General features: G+C 51.0%; 1 protein-coding gene across 1 annotated transcript in view; it reads left to right on the top strand.

Moving 5' to 3' along the window:
- LOC147679829 (uncharacterized) overlaps positions 1 to 3,306 on the top strand; it is a 342,930-nt gene extending 339,624 nt beyond the window's left edge. The window contains exon 16 of the mRNA XM_086943387.1: positions 17 to 3,306. Coding sequence (XP_086799513.1) covers positions 17 to 271 — 255 coding nt within the window. The 3' untranslated portion in view covers positions 272 to 3,306. The remainder of the gene's footprint in view (positions 1 to 16) is intronic.
- The last annotated feature ends 16,799 nt before the right edge of the window (positions 3,307 to 20,105 follow it).

Below are 20,105 nucleotides of genomic sequence, written 5' to 3'. Positions count from 1 at the left end.
CTCTTTTCATTCCCAGAAAATCCGATATGAAACCTACGTGAAGCTCCTGGATGCTAAACTTCGCAGCGGTACCAACGACCTGGACCAGTGGGAAGCCCAGCTGCAGGAGTCCAGCGACACCGTGGACGACGGCTCGTCCCTAAAGAAGTCCCACTCCAGCCCTTCGCTGACCCAGGAGGAGCAATCCCCCACTGTGAAGGTCAAACGCAACATCTCTGAGCGCCGCACTTACCGCCGCATCATCCCGAAGAGGAACAAGACCCCGATGTGACGCACCGCGAGACCCCTCCCGGTGGGACTGGAAAGGTCTCTGCCGACTCTCAGGCTCCCACTTTCAGAACCAACGGAAGGACAGCGCCTGGAGACGCGTTGGTGCGTCTTGAGCGCACTATAACATCCTTGACAAAACGCCGAGGATGCCTTGGAGTTCATGATAACCACAAGTTCTTGTGGTCGTCGGTAGTTCACAGGTTTTGCCGCTTGGTGGCGCCCTTGTCTCAAGTGATCGTCGACAAAATGAACAAACGACTTTTGAATTCTAGGCTGAGGCCAGAACTTCCTTGTGCATTATTGAGGGGGTTTGTGGGTTAGGACAGTCGAAGGTACGGCTAAGGGGGTGCGAGACGGCTGGCACCGTCTCAGCCCCGCATATATCCCAAGTTAACCGTCCTTCCTCCCACCCTAGACACTCAAGTACTGTTAATGCACGCTACCTCTGGCCCTGCAACACCGACGCATGCTGGACTCACCCGTAGGAACCCCTCCCCGGACCGTATAAATGTGAAAGTCCAATTTGTGTATATCGCAGCTAATATTAATGGAAATCTGCAACTGCTCAAACACCGGAGTATACGGAGAGCGCACCGGACATGATTGGAGGTGGTCTAAGTTAGCAATACCCCGAGAACTATGCAGTGGGAACCCCCCTAGAATGCACGTAGTGGGAGGGCATCTCACTGCAGAGCTACCGCTAGTTGTTCATGGTCAGCTGATGTGTACCCGACTGGCTCCTGGCCTGAGGAGTGAGGTCAGACATTGTGCTGTAGCTTGTGGGGCTGAAGAGCTCTGTGCCCTTGTCTGAGGGCATACATTCTGTTGTGTAAGGACAGGGACTCCGTGCCGTGGTTTTATGAGGGCGGGGGCTCTGTGCCCTAGTTGAGTGAGGACATGCTTTCCCCCGTCTTTTTTTGAGGGCAGGAGTTCGGTGCCTTTGTAGGGGGCAGAAGCTCTCTGCCCTAGTTGTGTGAAGGAAGGAGGCCAGCGCCGTTGTAGAGCGAGGATGGGAGCTCTGTTCCCTGATTGTGTGAGGGTTAGGACTTCTGCGCCCTAGTTGTTTGAGAGCAGAAACTGTTCCCTGATTGTGTGAGTACAGGGTGCTCTGTGCCCTGGTTGTGAGGACGGGAGCTCTGTGCGTGGTCGAGTGAGTGGATGTTCGGTTTCCAAGTTGTGTGAAGGTCAGAGGAGCTATGTGTGCCCTGGTTGGGTGAAGGAAGGACCTCTGTGCATTGGTTAAGGGAGGGCAGGAACTCCTTGCCTTTGGTTTGTGAGGACAAAAGCTTGGTGCCCTTGTGTGAGGGCTGGAGCTTGGTGCACTGGTTTAAGTAGGTGGAAGCTTTGTGCCCTAGCTGTTGAAGGCAGGAGCTCTGTTTTCTGATTGTGTGAGGGCATGAGGTCTGTGTCCTGGTTTTGGGAGGGCAGAAGCTTGATACCTTCTGTGAGGGCATTGATCGCTTTCCCCCAGATTTTTGAAGGCAGGACCTCGGTGCCCCAGGTTGTATGAGGGCAGTGGATCTGTTCTATGGTTTTATGAGGGTGAGAATTGTGTCTTGGTTTTGGGAAGGCAGGAGCTTGGTGCCTTCTGTGACTGCATGGTTCTCTTTCCCTTGGTTGTTTGAAGGTGGGACCTCTTTGCCCAAGTTATGTGAGGGCAGGGGCTCTGTTTCCTGGTTTTATGAGGACGGGAGCTCTGTGTCCTTGGGTTAGAGCAATAGATCTATGCCCTGGTTGTGTGAAGAAAGGAGCTCTTATGTCTGGTTGAGAGAGGACCAGAGTTCTGCGTCTTGGTTGCGTGAAGGAAGTTGCTCTGTGCTATGGTTGAGTGAGGGAGGAAGCGCTCTGTGTCCTTGTGTTAATGCAGGAGCTCCGTGCCCTAGCTATGTGAGTGAAGGAGCTCTTTGCCTTTGTGATGTGTGGCAAGAGCTCTGTGCCTTGGAAGGTGACCGCAGATGATTTCTGCCTCTGGGGTTAGGAGATCCGTGCCTTGTGATTTATTGTAAAAATACCTCAGTGACATGCTGCCCTGATGTATGTGGGCCATGCTCCCTTCTCCAAGAGACATTGAACAAGCCCAGTCCACCCACTCCTGTTCATCAAACTTACGGCTGCAACATTAAGTGCTCAGTAGCAGGCTTGGTGGTACGAAGCACTCCCATACACCACCGTTAGATACATGTGCACTTTTCAGCGATATGAGTTTGTTAGTTATTTTCCTGTCGACCATTCAGCCTATTATCAACCAAAATTTGAAGGGGCTGTCTGTGGCAAATAATCAAACTCCATGTCCTAAAACCTCGACCAGTGACTTATCTCCTAATCCTTCAGTGCTTCTGCTTCACCACTTTGATTCTGATGTCTCCAAAACCTTAGGCAATGTCATGCTGTCACTGGCCACTGGGTGTCATGGTTGCACCAGTGGCTGCTCCCTCTAGACAATCAGCCTATCACTGTTTTGGTCACCAGGTATCAGTGCTGCTCATTTGGTGCTATTGTCCCAGTAGGTATGCAGGACGCCACTGACTGTCACCAGGTGTTCATTAGAACTTAGCATAGAGCTCAGTGGCAGGCCCTGGGCTGAGCAAGCCTAGTAAGTAGATAGCTGTGGTAATGGATAACCAGGGCGCTAATGTCCTAAATCCAGCCTCCCTCAACTTCCATGGGCCATGCATTCCTATGCTGTGCGACCCCGGAAACAGTGGGCCATTGAGGGAGCAGGGACACCTCATTGCAGACTGCATGCTTCCACGCCCATCCCCATCTGTTGCTGCCGCTCCTAGACGCAGAGCTTGATCTTCCGCTATAGAGCCATTTCCAAAGCAGTCTGAATGTAGACCCTAGACCTCTCAGTTGCAAGGTGGCACGTTGAACAAGCACATTACATTCCAAAGAGTCTCTAAGCACAGAAAAAACATGAGCAATTGCATTGGAAAGGATCAGAAATCAGCGGCAGGTCTAAGTTAAATGCTTAAGTTATGTTCTGTGTTCAATATGCTTCTTTTATTTATATATAAAGTAAATTTATATTCAGTACTGAGTTGTGTGGTGTTTTGCGCACCTGTTCCTTAGACACAGTCCCTCATTTTCAGCTTTGTAGTCTCAGGGTCTCTGATGACTTGACCACAGGCTGTCTGGTTCCTGGTCTTAAGGTCTTGGGGATCCAGATTGAATGCCATCTGGTTCCGGATTATGAGGGCTCTTCCTTATCTCTGAGCCTCCATTTGCTTATTTAAGGTGTGTGGTGCCTGATTGGGTCCACGTTATAGAGTATCTGTTCCATGATCCTGCGACTTCCAGCACTTCAGTATTGAATCTTTTATAAATGTTATAAATTCACATGCTTGAATCTTCCCTGTCATTGAAGTGGGAGGCCCACCGTTATCATAGTGAGAAAAATAAAGGTAAGCATTGCACAGTTACTTTTAAATAAGAGGCATTGTTTAACCAATGCACATCATTTTAGAAAGAACCAAACTCCAGTCAATCAGATCAGCTCATGAATCATCCTTCCCCTCAAGGGCCACCATACCTCAGATTCCTGAGTGCAAGACGTGAAGGGACTATCCCTGAGCTCTGCTCAGTTCCTTATTCAGACAACTACTTTCACAGCATTCTTAGACCTTTGTCTGAACTCCAACTATCAGAAGGTGGCATCTTGGCTGTTATTAATTTGAAAAAAAAGTATTTTTAGGCCTTCCAAGTCCTTTGGGAAACTCGGATTGGTTTCTGAGTATCTGCATAAGGAATGCATGTATTGTCTGAATCCTGATCATAGACTAATGGAATACAAGCAGTGCCAACATTTTTTAGCAAAAAGTCCAAGGACAGGGAGGCCAAGCTTCTTTTGTGGATACAGAGAAAAAAAGCAAAGTAGAGGGAACACCATCTCCTCAAAGAAAAGCCCACAAAAGAACGACAGGAAGAATAGGATTTTAAATGAGAAACTTCAAAACAGATTTGCAAGAGTAAAAGTCCACCTTCCTTTACTAAAAAATACCTTTTTCTAAGCATTCGTCACCTTTTGTGGCAGTGAAGGAAACCAAAATCAGATCGGAGCCTTCAACTCCATCAGTTAAATCAATGACCTCACCACTAACTATAAAGTAGTCTACCCACCCACTGTTGACAAAACACAGGACAACAACGTCTACATCTACGAGGACGGCTGCTTTGTCATCAATGAGACCGTCAATGTGAATTATGTTGACGAGTACATCACAGCCACAGACGGCAACATCTGTACCTGGCACCTTTTTCAAATATGCGATTGTACTGTCAACGACCCCATCAACAAGCCCGTTTATGAAGCCAACTGAGCTAATTTCTATCAGATCTCGCCAAGCAAGGTCTCACCGCTACCTTCAGTACATCTTCTAAAAGTATAGGGTTCAGATGATGATGACAGCCCTTTTCGGGCTGTATACGGGCCTTCTGAATTGTATGTTAAATGCCAGGACATAAACGAGCAGTGTAGTACCAGCTATATACATGGTGATTTCTCCTTCAAGGGCAAGCCTCAGACAAGACCTAAAGCATTTGAAGCATTTGAAGAACAATATGCTTATGAGGACATTACGGATATTTAATTATATCAGGAACCCATGATTCAATTACCAATGGGATGGTGACGGGCATCTGTCAGAAGATCAAGGACTACTGTACAAGGTTGACGGAGGCAAGCAATCCAGCACTTTTCGGCTCTGCAATATACTTCCTCTCCACGTTTGTCAAGATTGGTGGTTCAGGAAAAAGGTTAAATTTTGTATAAGCGACATACTACAAAACCTAAAATGTTAAGCATATAACCATCTATGACGACCGTGTTGACGATGATGATGACAATGAAACAGAGTTAGAAACTGTTCAAGATAATCAAATTCCTTCAGGAGAAAAATGGGATGATTATTTACCACCGCTCTCGACCCACTTCAACGCCACCTGCTGCCAGTTCCCCTCTGGGCAATATAGGAGATTTTCTTGCCTCCTGGAAAGAGCGTCCAAAGGATTAGGTCTTCCAGTGCAAATGCAACAAACTGATTGTTTCCTTTACGACTTTCAGGAAACATCTGTAAAACCCATTCCACTAGTGAGTTACATATTGGAGGAGGTCTTTAAACTAATGAGAAACCCTGTACCATTATCAGCAGTTATACCCTGCTTAGATAAAAAAAAATACAAATTTCCCAAGTACTCCACAGTCTGCTTCATTGGACACCCTAACCCTGTGGTCATGCAGGCAGCTCGGAGACACTCAATAAATCCAGTTATCCCTTGTCCTCTACCTGACAAGGAGGGTAGACGTCTAGACAATACTATAAAACAGATTTTTTCGCTCTGACTGCTATGAACATTAGGGCATCCAAAGCTCTTGCCATAATAAGTAGATATGACCTTCAAATGTGGTCTGATTTCGGAAAGTGCATCTATTTGTTACTTGAAGACAAATGAAAGCCATCTTTCAAAAAGGTGACCGAGCTTCATCAGAAATCATTGATAACAGTGATGGACATAGCCTTAACTGGTTTTAGGCAAATTGTGGGTGCAGCTGTCTTAAAAGGACGGGTCTGGCTGAAGGCAACCTCTTTCAGATCTAAAACACAATCGAAAATATTAGATATGCCACATGACGGAGAGTCTCTATACGGGAAACACATAGACTATGCCCTCCAATCAATAAGATCAGATACAGACCTGAAAAGGTCTTTAGGAGTACTGCAGCAACGTCAATTACAATTTCATGCAGTAAGAGGAAAAGGACCATATTACTTCAGATGAGGCAACAAATCAAATAGGTTTCAACCTTACGAACAGTCCCTTCCAGGTTTTAGGCAGCAATATTACCATCAACAATATAGGGCTCCCCAGCCAATGCCTCTTCTAGACAGGCATCCAAAACAAAAATGACACCAACAGGGTGGGGATAGGAATCAGCAAGATGACAGTGACACCGCTTGGCATTGGTCACACCCCACACTTCACCTACATAGAGGAAAGGTTTTATTCCTCAATACTAATAGCTCCTGGCGTTCTACCTCTTCAGATCAGTGGATGTTAGACCTAATCCAATATGGGCACACCCTCAAATCTGTTCAGAAACCTCCTCAAAATCCACCTTACAGAAGGTCGCACCAACACCTTTGTCTGTAAAAGGAGGTAATACAGTTGCTTATGTTCAAGGATGCTATAGCGAAGGTCCCTTGCACTCATAGAAACATGAGTTCTATTTTCATAAAGAAGAGATCTGGCAAACTGAGAGAAGTGTTGGATTTAAGACAGCTGAACAAATACCTTAGGAAACAGTCATTCAAGATGGTTGCAGGACATTCTGCAGTTACTAAACCCAGGAGATTCATGACATACTTGAAACTCTGGGATGCTTGTTTTAGTATCCCTATTTATATAAAACACAGAATATACCTAGGGTTCGATGTGGCTGGATGACATTATCAATTCAAAGTCCTGTTCTTTGGCTTAAAAATGACTCCCAGAATATTCACCAAATGCAGGGAGCCAATCTTCGCTTAGTTGAGAAGGAGCAGTCACCACGTTTTGCCATACTGGGACTGGCTCTTCAACGCACCCTTTTTCCAGGCTGTGGAGCACTCCATGAACGCCTGCCTCGAAGTTTTCAAAAACGTAGGACTAAAACTCAGCAAGTTTCCATCCATTCAGAGAGATAACATTTCTAGGAACACCTCTCAATACAAACTGTTGTCTGAACATGAGGCCGCTCCAAGAACAATGGGACAAGCAATGGATTCAAACACAAGAATCTTTCAAGAGTATTGTTATGATTACTCTCGAAATTAAGGTAGCCATGGACTGATGGATGTAGAAAAGTTTCTTCAGGGGCTTACACAGCTTTCCAAACTTTTCATGTTGGGGACACACTTTTTGGAGATGCATCATTTTGGGACACAGTAAGGCAGTGTAGCGAGCGTAGTGTAGCGAGCCTGAACCACCTAAGGGGGTTCGGGGGTTCTCACTCACTCTGTCTGTCTCTCTCTCTCTAACTGTCTCTCTCTCTGTCTCCATGTGTCTCTCTACCTCCCTCTGTCTCTCTCGCTCCCTCTGTCTCCCTCCCTCTGTCGCTCTCCTCCCTCTGTCTGTCTCCCTCTGTCTGTCTTCCTCTGTCTGTCTCCCGCTCTGTCTCCCTCCCTCAGGTTCTGTTCCTCTGTCTCCCTCCCTCTATGTGTCTCCCTCTGTCTGTCTCCCTCCCTCTGTCTCCCTCTCAGTCTCCCTCTCTCTGTCTCTCTCTGTCTCCCTCCATCTGTCTGTCTCCCTCTCCTTCCCTCTGCCTACCTCCCACTGTCCCCCTCTTTCGCTGTCTCCCTCCCTCTGTCTTCATACCTCTGTCGCCCTCCTCCCTCTGTCTCCCTCCCGTTGTCTTTCTCCCTCTCTCGGTCTCCCTCTCTCTGTCTCCGTCCCTCTGTCTCCCTCTCTCTGTCTCCCTCCCTCTGTCTCCCTCCCTCTGTCTCCCTCTCTCCCTCTGTATCCCTCTGCCTGTCTCCCTCTCTCTCTGTCTCCCTCTTTCTCTGTCTCCCTCCCTCTGTCTCCCTCCCTCTGTCTCCCTTCCTCTGTCTCCCTTCCTCTGTCTCCCTTCCTCTGTCTGCCTCCCTCTGTCTGTCTCCCTCCCTCTGTCTCCCTCCCTCTGTCTCCCTCTGTCTGCCTCCCTCTGTCTGTCTCCCTCCCTCTGTCTCCCTCTATCTGTCTCCCTCTCCCTCCCTCTGTCTACCCCAGACTCCCTCCCTCTGTCTCCCTCTCTCTCTGTCTCCCACGGTTTCCCTGTCTCCCTCCCTCTATCTCCCTCCCGCTGTCTCCCTCCCTCTGTCTGTCTCCCTCTGTCTGTCTCCTTCTGTCTGTCTCCCTCCCTCTGTCTCCATCCCTCCCTCTGTCTGTCTTCCTCTGTCTCCCTCTCTGTGTCCCTCTGTCTCCTTCCCTCCGTCTCCCCCCTCTCTCTCTCTCTCGCTCTCTGTCTTCCTCTCTCTCCCTCTTCCTCCCTCCATCTCCCTCTGTCTCCCTTCCTCTGCCTGTCACCCTCTGTCTGTCTCACTCTGCCTGTCACCCTCTGTCACCTCACCCCAGCTTACAGGGCACACACACAGCTGCACCTGAGTACTTCGCAGGTCTTTAAAAGACCATTTACTTTTTAATGGGGCTTTGTTGTGAATCGCTGGCCCCCAGTGCAGAGCGTCTCGGAGTCCGCGCTGCTGTGGCAGACTCCGAGACACTCTTTCTAAGGAATGCCTCTTAATTAGCAGCCGTTATGTGCTAAGTGCCCTTAATACCGGTGCCATCCTGCGACACACCCACCATTTGCAGGTGACACAGTACTGTGTCGGGACACACAGTTTGGAAAGCTCTGGCTTTACCCCTTCCGTGCTCGCGTCAGCCAGCACTACATCCCTGGTGCTGCGCACGACCAATGGCAGACGCAGCCCCGCCCATTCTGTCGAAAGCCGGCACCGCTGCGACATTTTCACACCAGTAAACGGGTTAAAATTTCATGATACAAAGCCATAATACGTTATGACAACAAATTCATCCATGGAGGGTTGGGGAGCTCACCTGCAGGTCCTCCGCGTAAGCAGCAATTGGTCACTCCAGAAAGCAAAGGTGCACTAAATCTTCTGGAGCTGAGGGCAGTGGCCCTAGGTTTGCAGGCGTTTCTCCAAAAGATAAAAAAAGTATTTTTGGTGCAGACAAACAATACCACTACCATGTTCTACTGAACAATTAGGGAGGAACAAAAATTGTATTTGCTTTCTATTGAAGCCTAAAAAGTATGGTATGGCTCATACGAAATGAAATCGCCCTGAAGGTGGAGCATGTCCGATGTGTAGACATTCAGTGGCGTACAACCTAAGCAGAGCATCGAAAGAATGCACAAATGAAAGATCAACACCTTTTGTGAGAGATTTTCCAGAAATTGGGGAAACCAACCCCAAATTTATTCACAACATTTCTGAACAGCAAATATCTATTTTGTGCCAACAAGTACCCTCACAAGAGATTATGGGGGATGCCCTCCAAATAGCATGGAAAGGAATTTTTGCCTGTGCTTTTACCCAATCTGCCACTGATACCCGGGCAACTCAACAAAATGAAGAACGAGATGTGTTGACTTAGCTTTATTGCCCCTGCGTGGCCTAGACAATTCTTGTTCACATAGCTCCTCCTATTTTCGGAACAGCATCACTTTCCACTCAAACCAAAGGCAGCAATGCTCTCAATAAGCTGGGAATAGGTTGTTCATCTGGCATCGCAGTCTCTGTTTATTGGCGTGGTTCTTGAATACAATGAGATTCATTTCCTAAATATTCCTCAGGAATGCAGAGACATTTTAGTCAGTGCAAGAGCTGAATCCAGAAACTAAACATAAAAAGCAAAATAGGATTTTTTTTGTATATGATGCTCTCATAACAACATCCAGTATAGTATTCTGTCATGAAAAATCTGGAAGACCTTCGAATGTCAAGGTTTGTGCACATCCCACAAGGAGCGTGTCATAGGACCCGGATCCCCCAGCATGTTCCCCGCCCGCCAAGACAACCTTACAACCCACAGATAAATCATCCACAGAGATTGAGTGGGTGTAAAAACGACCATGTTTAATATCCACATTTCATAAACATGACAAAAACATTTCATATTCATCATTAGATAAATAAATGACAATTTTAATATTGACATTCCAAGTTCTCACTCTGCAAGATCCTTATCCCCCAGCACTAAGGGGCCATCTGGCTCGCATCTCCAAAATTGAGCTTCCCACGCAAGGCGCAACCCACCTGCGCCCTGAGTGGTGGGCCCCAACCTTTTGGTTCTTGTCCGCCATCTCCGGGGCCCACCCCTCAACCACCAGACTGACAAGGAACCCAGGAGGCTCATAACCTGTCGCCCTAGCCTCCCCAGCCGATAGCCACAATCTCCCTGCGGAGGGCTTACCGTCTCTCCCCTCAGTGCTGGCCTAGGGAGTACGCAAGGCGGAATTCTGTCCATTCTGTAAGTCCATGTCAATGTTCTAAGGTCTCTTTACCGTAACTCGCACCCTCCAAACTACTGAACTAAGGGACGGGTGGGTGGGAGTTAATATCCAAGTGGGAATGCAGCTACAGGGAGCGCACAGCCGGTCCGGGGCAGGAGAGGAAAAGAGATCGGGACCACAGCTCCCTGAACCTAAATAGGTCCCAGTCTCTGCCCTCTCCCGCACCGGATGTGCGTCACCCGGTGCCCCGGAAGTAAAAGGCGGCCGGTCCCCCATAGGGCTCACCCTTCGACTACCAGGCTGACCAGGAGCCCAGGAGGCTCGTAACCTGTCGCCCTAGCCTCCCCAGCCGCTGGCCACATTCTCCCTGCGGAGAGCTTACCGCCACTCCCCTCAGCGCTGGCCTAGGGAGTACGCAAGACGGACTCCCGTCCATTCTGTAAGTCCATGTCAATGTTCTACGGTCTCTTTACTGACACAAGGGTGACCCGGGCCCCCAGGTCCGTCACCCTCCCCACCTACATTCTGTACGAAAGACCATATTCCCTTGATCCAGGTATCCGTGCCAATGTCTGACAAATTCACTCCATCCTGGTGAAACATCACTTCTCCTGAGATCATCGGGTGAGGGATGTGACACAAGCAGCCCTTCACTGAGCATAACTTGGCCGATTCCCCGTTAAGCCGCCTGACTGACACGTTCAATGATCTAGCTCGCACTCCGGAACCCCATGCCCTGCGTGGTATCATGCAAGACCAAGCAATCCGGGACAGGGGAAAGACCCGTCCTAACCAAGCAAACTCCGTCAGCAGTGCCTCCTTGACCGCCAGGCGTCCCCGGTCCACCATGTTGTTTCATCCCAGGTGAATGATGATCCAATCCGGGGACTTCTGTCCCTCTTGCTCTCTCATCTCCTCCACGAGCCGCCGCAGGTGCCGAATTCGCATGCCCTCGACGCCCCGCCACAGGAACATTGTCCCGCTCAAGCCTGATGGTTTCTCCACTCGCCGCTGCTGTAACCGCACAGTGGCGCGACACACGAACAAGTGCCCCAGTACCCACACCACCTTTGCAGGCATACTAATGAACAGGAGAGAAATGGAAAAGTCAGGCACAATTATAAGCAGGTTATCAGCATTCTGTCACAGCAACCCTGGCCGTATGTACCGTTTAAAACAATCCGACGACCAGCGCCCAACCTTGACGGTGTTGGTTGGCAAGCCCGCCCCTGCCGCCAAGGTTGCCGCTCCAATACTAAATGAGTGTGATGAATACCCTGATGCCCCCAATCCCAGCCCGGCCAATGCTAACCCAAAAACAGCCTTAAATTAGTACTGTGGCAGGCAGTCCCCCTGCTCATGTATGAACAAGGCCTGTCCTATTCCCGCAGGGCGAATGGCTAAGTATGACTGCATCCGGGCCACCGGACAATTTTCTACGCCGTGTGCTGGACAGAGCTGGATTGTAGCCCCCTTCCCCCCCCCCCCTGGTCCGTCTTAGATTTTCTTAAGGTCACCTCTAAGCCCCCCGGGGATAACTTGGTGTCGCTGAATTGGATGCCCCCCCCCCCCCCCCTGATTGTATCTGGAGGTCCCTACAATTTCTCCCAGCCGGAAAGCACCATAAAAAGCCAGAGAAAATACTGCCCCAAATAATGTGCTCTCACATGATGATGCAAATTATAGGAAGGGATTCCAGAATGCTGGTCAGGGTTCTAATATCTAATGGCCTCCGGCAATTCCGCTTGGACCCCTCCAACTTGGCCCACTCCGCCAAGGCCTTCCTGACTACAAAGGATGCGCCCGGGTCGCGCTCGCCTACGAGTTTAGCAAAGAATCCCACTGCCGTCACATGAGCCCTAGCATACGAGACTGCCCTGCCCTGGTCCCTCAGCCCTTGCAAAAAACAGTAAATTGCCTTAGTGGAAAACAATCCTGGTATACCAGCCTCCTGTACAAACATCCTGTAAGACTTGAACTGCTGTTGGTATGATCTCCTAGTGCGATCACTCAGAGAGGCGCCTACCAGCCCGCTAGCGCGGGGCTCCAATCCTCCACAGTGATCTAGGGAACCCTGTCATCTGCTCCTCCGCCTGTGGGTGGTATCTCCAGAAATCCTGCAACTTGGAACGAGACAAAGCATCAGCAGCCTGATTGTCCACCCCTGGTATATGTGCAGCCTTGAAAATTATGTTCAGCCTCAAGCAAACCAGCACCAGGTGCTTCAACAATCTCAGAACATGCCTGCACATAGCCTCCTGCCTGTTTATGGCTTCCACCACCGCCATGTTGTCTGACCAAAATATCATTGACTTATTCTTGAAGCGGTACGCCCAAACAGTTACTGCCACTATAATTAGGAAGAGTTCTTAGAAGGCTATGTTCCTAGTCAAACCATACTCATGCCCTTCAGCTGGCCATTCCGCCCTGCACCAGGAAGGCCCCAGAATTGTGCCAAAGCCGATGCTGCTGGCCGAGTCAGTAAGCAAGCCCAGCTCCGAGCTAGACACCGGCGGAGCAGGCCACACCAATTTCCCGTTGAAATTGCTCAAGAAGCTGCGCCACACTCTCAGGTCCTCCCTCACCTCTGCCCGGAGGCGCACATGATGATGCTTTTGGGTTAGTCCCACCATTGCCCTAGCTATAGACCTCGAGAAGGGGCACCCCATAGGGATGATCTGAAGGGCGAAATTGAGCTGGCCCACCACCACCTGTAATGGGTGCTGGGTCACCTTAGGCTCAGCCAGCGCCGCGTCAATTGCCTGAGAAAAGGCCTGAACCTTGTCAAGTGGCAGCCTGCCGCGTCAATTGCCTGAGAAAAGGCCTGAACCATGTCAAGTGGCAGCCTGCATTCCCCTGCCACAGTGTCAATCTCATTTCCCAAAAAGGACATGCACGTATCAGGGCCTACTGTTTTGCCAGGCGCCAATGGAACCTTAAATTCCTGAAACATAGCCATCAATTTTTCCAGTGCCTGGGCGCACGCTTCTGATGCCGCCGGGCCCATTACCATAAAGTCATCTAAATAGTGCACCACCTCTTTGCAACCTGTCCTGCGCGTGTACAACCACTGTAGCATGGAGCGAAATGTTTCAAAGTACTTGCAAGAAACCGCGCACCCCATTGGTATACACATGTCGTAGTAGAATTGGTGATTTCGCTGAAAGCCCAACAGATGGTAATCCTCGGGGTGTACCGGCAAAAGGCGGAAAGCTGATTCAATATTTGTCTTAGCCATGATAGCATTGGGCCCTAGGTCCCTCAACTTCTGCAATGCAGCATCAAAAGAGGAGTAAGTTACTGAATACAAGGATGGATCAATGGCATCGTTCACTGATGCCCCCTTTGGTGCTGACAAGTTGTGAATCATCCTGAACTGACCAGGTTCTTTCTTAGGCACCACCCCCAGAGGAGAACACACATAACCTGCCAATGGGGGAGCTGGGAAAGGGCCGGCCACCCAGCCAAGGGCCCGCTCCTTCTCCACCTTTTGTGCCACCGCCGTGGGGTGCATGCGTGCTGAAAGCAAATTATTACAATGATCAACTGGTGGAACACCCTGCGCTGGGATGTGAAACCCTTTAGAAAACCCCTGATACCGTACTTTGGCTGCTGCCCTGTCTGGATACTGATTCACAAGTAATCAAAGAAAGAGTGTCCGTAAAGGAGGGGATACAAAGTGGTTGTCGCACGTGAAGTCTGAGGCCAGTTGTGAGTGGTCAGATGGTAAGACCATTTTCATAGAAAAATGCAATGCTTTTTCAGGAAACCCTCACTCACCCTAGTGGTGACATGCTTCATCATCAGGTCCACCGGGAGAGATCGAATACCTCCCCGGTGTGCTGCGACGCCAGGAGACTGCGGAGCAGGTTTTTTGTGTGGATGAAGAGTGAAAAATTATAGTAAGGTTAAAAATGTCAAAGGTTGTACCAAAAAAATCTTTTATTGGTTGGTCAACCTGACATGTTAAAAACTTATTATGTGTAGGGGAACTAGCCAAATACAATATACTGGTGTTACCCTAAGAAGGAGGTCAACATGTTTCTGCCCGTGATATGTGTTACTTTACAGGGCTTTCATCAGGACCAGTTAGCGAGTGTCCCAATGACAGGAGGGGCGCGCTAAGGCCCGCCCTGCCACTGGTCGTGAAAGTTAAAAATAGCACTATGTGTAAAATGGTGCAAAAAAGAAAGAAAAAACAAACTTGTAAGTTTGGGGTTTTTACCTCTATTGCGAGGAACCTAGAAGTCTGTGAAAGAAAGGTGACCAACAGACAAACAAATACACAGACACAAAAACATAAAATCAATGGTTTGTAATCATATGCAGTGGCCATAAAGAGTGACTTTGTGGCGTGACACGTGCTTGCATACCTATCAAAGGCCGTGGCCGGTATGCATGAGATGCGTAGTTGAGGTAGTGCCATAATCCGGGGTGGAAGGGCCTCAACTAGCACTGAAAGATATAATTCAGCGCGATCTGTTGTGTGTGAAAGGTACAACAACAGCAGAGTAAATGGAGACTTTAAAGTGTTAAAGTCTATCCGTGCGGGAAGCCAGGCGTGGTTACCTGTACAAACAAAGCTACCTACAGTGGGGCGGAGGGGACTGATCCCCAAGGTGAAACAACGATAGAGCAGTGTTCCGGTGAAAAATCGCCGTAACACTGCTGGCCGTGGCATGTAAATTGATCAGGCACACAACGCTGCAATCGTGATAAAGGAAATTATCCTCACTTGTAAAAAGAATGAGCCACGCCCCATAGAACTCAGGAGGGGGGTGGGAGCGACAATGGCACACCCTATACGGGAAAGGGGAAAACAAACACAACAGAGGAGGTTTTAGGAACTAGCATGATCCCATTCACTCGACTTATCTGATGTAGAGATGTCCCAAAGTAAGTTCCTTACGCCCGCAACGCTCAGCACCCACTCGGCACCTAGCTGCTCCCTCGCTGGATCTCGTGGATCCTGAGCGAAGGGCAAGCCCGGCGTTATGGGAGCGGTCGCTGAGCGTGGGCCAATCAGGGACCGGGGATTAGAGTGAGGCTTGGAGTACAAGTCGCGTGATCCCGCGAGAGGTGGGAGAAACGAGATTGTATCTCGGGACGAAGGCGAGGCTTGAAGCGCAAGCTGTCCTGGATTGGGTGGATTGGGCCAGCCCTGGATACTGATTCAGCCAAAAAATCAGTTTCCCAATGTCCACTGGCGTGGGCAGCTTATGGCTGCGGAGGCTTGTTCTCTCTGCCGCCCCCCCTCCCCTTTCCTTGGACTTTTTAATGCACTTGAACTCTGGGTGAGAGGGGTGGCCACAGAACGAACAGGCGTGTCTAAATTTCTATTGCCCAGTGGGCCAGGTACGTACTTTCTTATTGAATTCCCAGAGTGACCTCTGACCCTGGTTCAGGGCCGGTCGCTCCAGGCACCGCACGGCTCCCCGTAGGTGTGCCCAGCCATCCACCGTTGCTGCCGCGAGTTAGCCGCTGACCCTGCTGCTAAATATCCTGCACTTCACTGTATACTGAGCCCTGTGATTTGTTCCTGTGCCTGTTATTTTTCGACTGTGTTTTGTTCTGTGCCACTGGTTTCCTGATTGTGTTTTTGCCCTCTGCTGCCCGTTCTCGGGACTGTTTTCCCGCTCTTCGCTCCCCCCGCCCCCGCCGCTGCTCCCCTGCGGCCCGCCCCTTTTTCTCTTCTGTACCCTCTCCCCTTCCCATTCGCCGCCCCGCTCCAGCCTCCCAGCTGCTCCTCCCTCCCTCTTGGACATTTAGGGCGATTCCGCGCGGTGGTGAGCAGTGACCTCTGACCCTGGTTCAGGGCCGGTCGCTCCACGCACCGCATGGTTCCCTGTAGGTGTGCCCAGCCTTCCACCGTTGCTGCCGCCAGTTAGCCGCTGACCATGCTGCTAAGTATCCTGCACTTCACTGTATACTGAGCCCTGTGATTTGTTCCTGTGCCTGTTATTTTTCGACTGTGTTTTGTTCTGTGCCACTGGTTTCCTGATTGTGTTTTTGCCCTCTGCCGCCCGTTCTCGGGACCGTTTTCCCGCTCTTCGCTCCCCCCCCCCCCGCTACCCCGCCGCTGCTCCCCTGCGGCCCGCCCCTTTTTTCTTCTGTACCCTCTCCCCTTCCCATTCGCCACCCCACTCCCGCCTCCCAGCTGCTCCTCCCTCCCTCCTTGCCATTTATGGCGGAGACCACATGAACGCGTAGCGGTCACGCGCAGCGGGCGTGCCAAAGGCAAGCCCGTCTACACCCGTCCACGCCTGGACCGTGCCCATGCGCCAGAACCCCTGGTCCCCGCCGGACCCCGACCAACCGACTAAGATACGACACTGCCGCCCTCACCGCAATCGACACAGGACGACCGCCCGCCTTCTATCAAGCCACCCCCAGGCGCAGCCATGGACCCTTCACCTGCCAAGCCTGCAAATTCACCTGCCTCCATAACCGCTCCACGCCCGCCAAACTCAGCACCAACAATCACCTCAAGTGCATCCTCCTCAACACCCGCTCCGTACACAAGCACGCCATCGACCTCTGGGACCTCCTCGACACAACAGCTCCTGACGTCGCCTTCCTCACCGAAACCTGGATGAACGCCTCCTCAGCCATCGCCATCCCCGACCGCTACAAAATCACCAGGAGGAACCGCATCAACAAAACCGGAGGAGGAATCGCCATCATCTACACGAACACCATCAGCGTCACAACCAACACCGAAGACACCATGTCCACCGCCGAACACCTACACTTCCAGATCCACACCGACACCCCGACCACCATCAGAGGAACACTCATCTACAGACCCCCGGGCCCGCGCGCTCAATTCAGCGAAACCGTCGCCGACCTCATCAGCCTGCACGCCCTAGCTTCACCAAACTATATCCTCCTCGGAGACCTGAACTTTTACCTAGAAAACAACAACGACAACACCACCGCCACACTGCTCGACAACCTCGCCAGCCTCTGACTCAAGCAACTAGTGGATTCCCTCACTCACCTCGCCAGCCACACCCTCAACGCCATGTTCTCAGCCGGCAATCTCGTCGCTTTCAACCACGCCACAGGACTGCACTGGACCGACCACAGCTGCGTAAACTTCTCATTCAAAAGGACCACATCTCACCACCACACGCTTCGGAGTCCCCACAGATGCTGGAGCAAAGTCACCACGGACCAGCTTACCACATCGCTGCGCCAGAACCCACCCGCCGACACCAACAGACCTGACGCCAACACCGCAGCACTCGACCTCGCACACTGGATCACCAACTGCGCCGACGACCTCTCTCCACTAAAAAACACCCACAGCAAGACCACCACCAGAAAACCCTCATGGTTCACAGATGCCCTCAAAGTCGCAAAGAAATCCTGCCGCACCCTCAAAGACCTGGCACAAAGATCGGAGAACAGGACAGCCCTCAAAACCGTCACCCGCGAATACCACCAGCAGATCCGGAACACCAAGAGGACATCGCTCATGGAACGACTAGACAACAACACCCACAACAGCAAGGAACTCTTCAGCATCATCAAAGAGTTTTCGAACCCTGACGCCAGCAGCCACGACATCACCCCTTCGCAAGACCTCTGCAACTCCCTCGCCACGTTCTTCCACTGCAAGATCACAGACATACACAACAGCTTCGGATCCCAACCGCCACCCCCGGATAACAGCCCAACGACCCCCACCACCACCATCAACTCCTGGACCCCCATCAGCAGTGAAGACCCCATCCACATCATGAACACCATCCACTCCGGCTCCCCCGCAGACCTATGCCCCCATCACATCTTCAATAAGATCGACACCATCATCGTACCCCACCTACGGAACGTCATTAACAGCTCCTTCACGTCAGCCACCTTCCCGGAGAGCTGGAAGCACGCTGAGATGAACGCACTCCTGAAAAAAACCACCGCAGACCCCAGGGACCTCAAGAACTTCCGGCCCATCTCGCTCCTCCCCTTCCCGGCCAAAGTCATCGAGAAGACCGTCAACAAACATCTGACCGCCTTCCTTGAGGACAACAACTTGCTCGACCTCCCCCCACCCCCCCCAAAATCCGGATTTTGAGCAAATCACAGCACCGAGACCGCCCTCATTGCAGACACTGACAACATCAGAACCTTGATGGACAACGGAGAAACAGCCGCCCTCATCCTCCTGGACCTCTCCGCAGCCTTTGACACCGTATGCCACCGCACCCTAGCACATCGCCTCAACAACACTGGCATCCAGGGGAAGGCTCTGGAATGGATCACCTCGTTCCTCACCGGCAGAACCCAGAGAGTCCGCCTCCCCCCCCACTTCTGATCCTCGGCAACCGAAATCATCTGCGGCGTACCCCAAGGATCCTCTCTCAGCCCAACACTCTTCAACATCTACATGAGCCCCCTCGCCACCATTGCATGAAAATACAACATCAACATCATCTCCTACGTCGACGAAACCCAGCTGATACTCTCCCTCACCAAGGACCCAGCCACCGCCAAATCGAACTTCCAGGAAGGAATGAAAGAGTTAGCTGACTGGATGAAGCACAGCCGTCTCAAACTCAACTCGAATAAGACGGAGGTCCTCATCCTCGGACAAACCCCCTCAGCATGGGATGACTCCTGGTGGCCCACGGCACTGAGCACCGCACCGACACCCACAGACCACGCACGCAACCTGGGCTTCATCCTGGACTCCTCGCTCACAATGACCAAACAGTCAACGCCGTCTCTTCCTCATGCTTCAACACCCTGCGCATGCTCCGGAAGATCTTCCGATGGATCCCCACCAAAACCAGAAGAACAGCCACCCAGGCCCTTGTCAGCAGCCGACTGGACTACGGGAACGCCCTCTACGCTGGGACAACCACCAAACTCCAGAACCGTCTCCAGCGCATACAAAACGCCTCCGCAGGACTCATCCTCAACATCCCCCAACACAGCCACATCTCAACATACCTGAGAAATCTCCACTGGCTCCCCGTCAGCAAAAGAATCACGTTCAGACTGCTCACCCACTCTCACAAAGCACTCCACAACCTGGGCCCGGAATACCTCAACAGCTGACTCACGTTCTACACCCCCGCCCGCCAGCTCCTCTCAGCCAACCTCGCCCTCGCCACCATCCCACGGATCCGCAGAGCCACCACCGGAGGAAGGTCGTTCTCCTACCTGGCAGCAAAGACCTGGAACTCTCTCCCCACCCACCTACGACAGACCCAGGACCACCTCAGCTTCAGGAAGCACCTCAAGACCTGGCTCTTTGAGCAGTAGCAGCTCCCCAGCGCCTTGAGACCCTAACGGGTGAGTAGCGCGCTCTACAAATATCTGATTGATTGATTCTTCTCCCCTGGTCCCCCTGAGAAGTCCGAAAGGGCTGCTTTGTGTGGTGTGCCTTGCTGTTAACATTCTCCAGCCACACGTTGACCTCCACTTGGTCCCACCCAATGTTTGGGTCCTCAAACTTCTCCCATCAGAAGTCCCTGTCCTAATCCAACCACGCCGTACCCCCATGTGTTGTGTGCGCCTTCAAGATCTTGTTCATGTAATACACTAATGATATCGCTAACTCAGGCTTCTTCTCCAACATCACAGTTGTAAAAACCTGGAAACCAAACAGCCAATTTGTGATGGACTCTTCCACCCTTGGCCTTCTGTCTTTGAAGAAACCTTCCATCCCTTCCTTCTCCCTGTATTCGACATCCCTCCTCTTGGGTCTGATCAATGCGAAAATATCTACATATTCCCCTTTCCAGATTTTTTCTTTCATTTCTATGGTGACATGAGTTGCCAACTTTCCAGGTTTAGATAACAAAGTATCTTGCCCCCCTGCCGCTTTAGACTCCCC

Source organism: Lissotriton vulgaris, chromosome 11, assembly GCF_964263255.1.
Source record: "Lissotriton vulgaris chromosome 11, aLisVul1.2, whole genome shotgun sequence".
Classification (NCBI taxonomy): domain Eukaryota; kingdom Metazoa; phylum Chordata; class Amphibia; order Caudata; family Salamandridae; genus Lissotriton; species Lissotriton vulgaris.
This window is presented reverse-complemented; position numbering and strand designations above follow the sequence as displayed.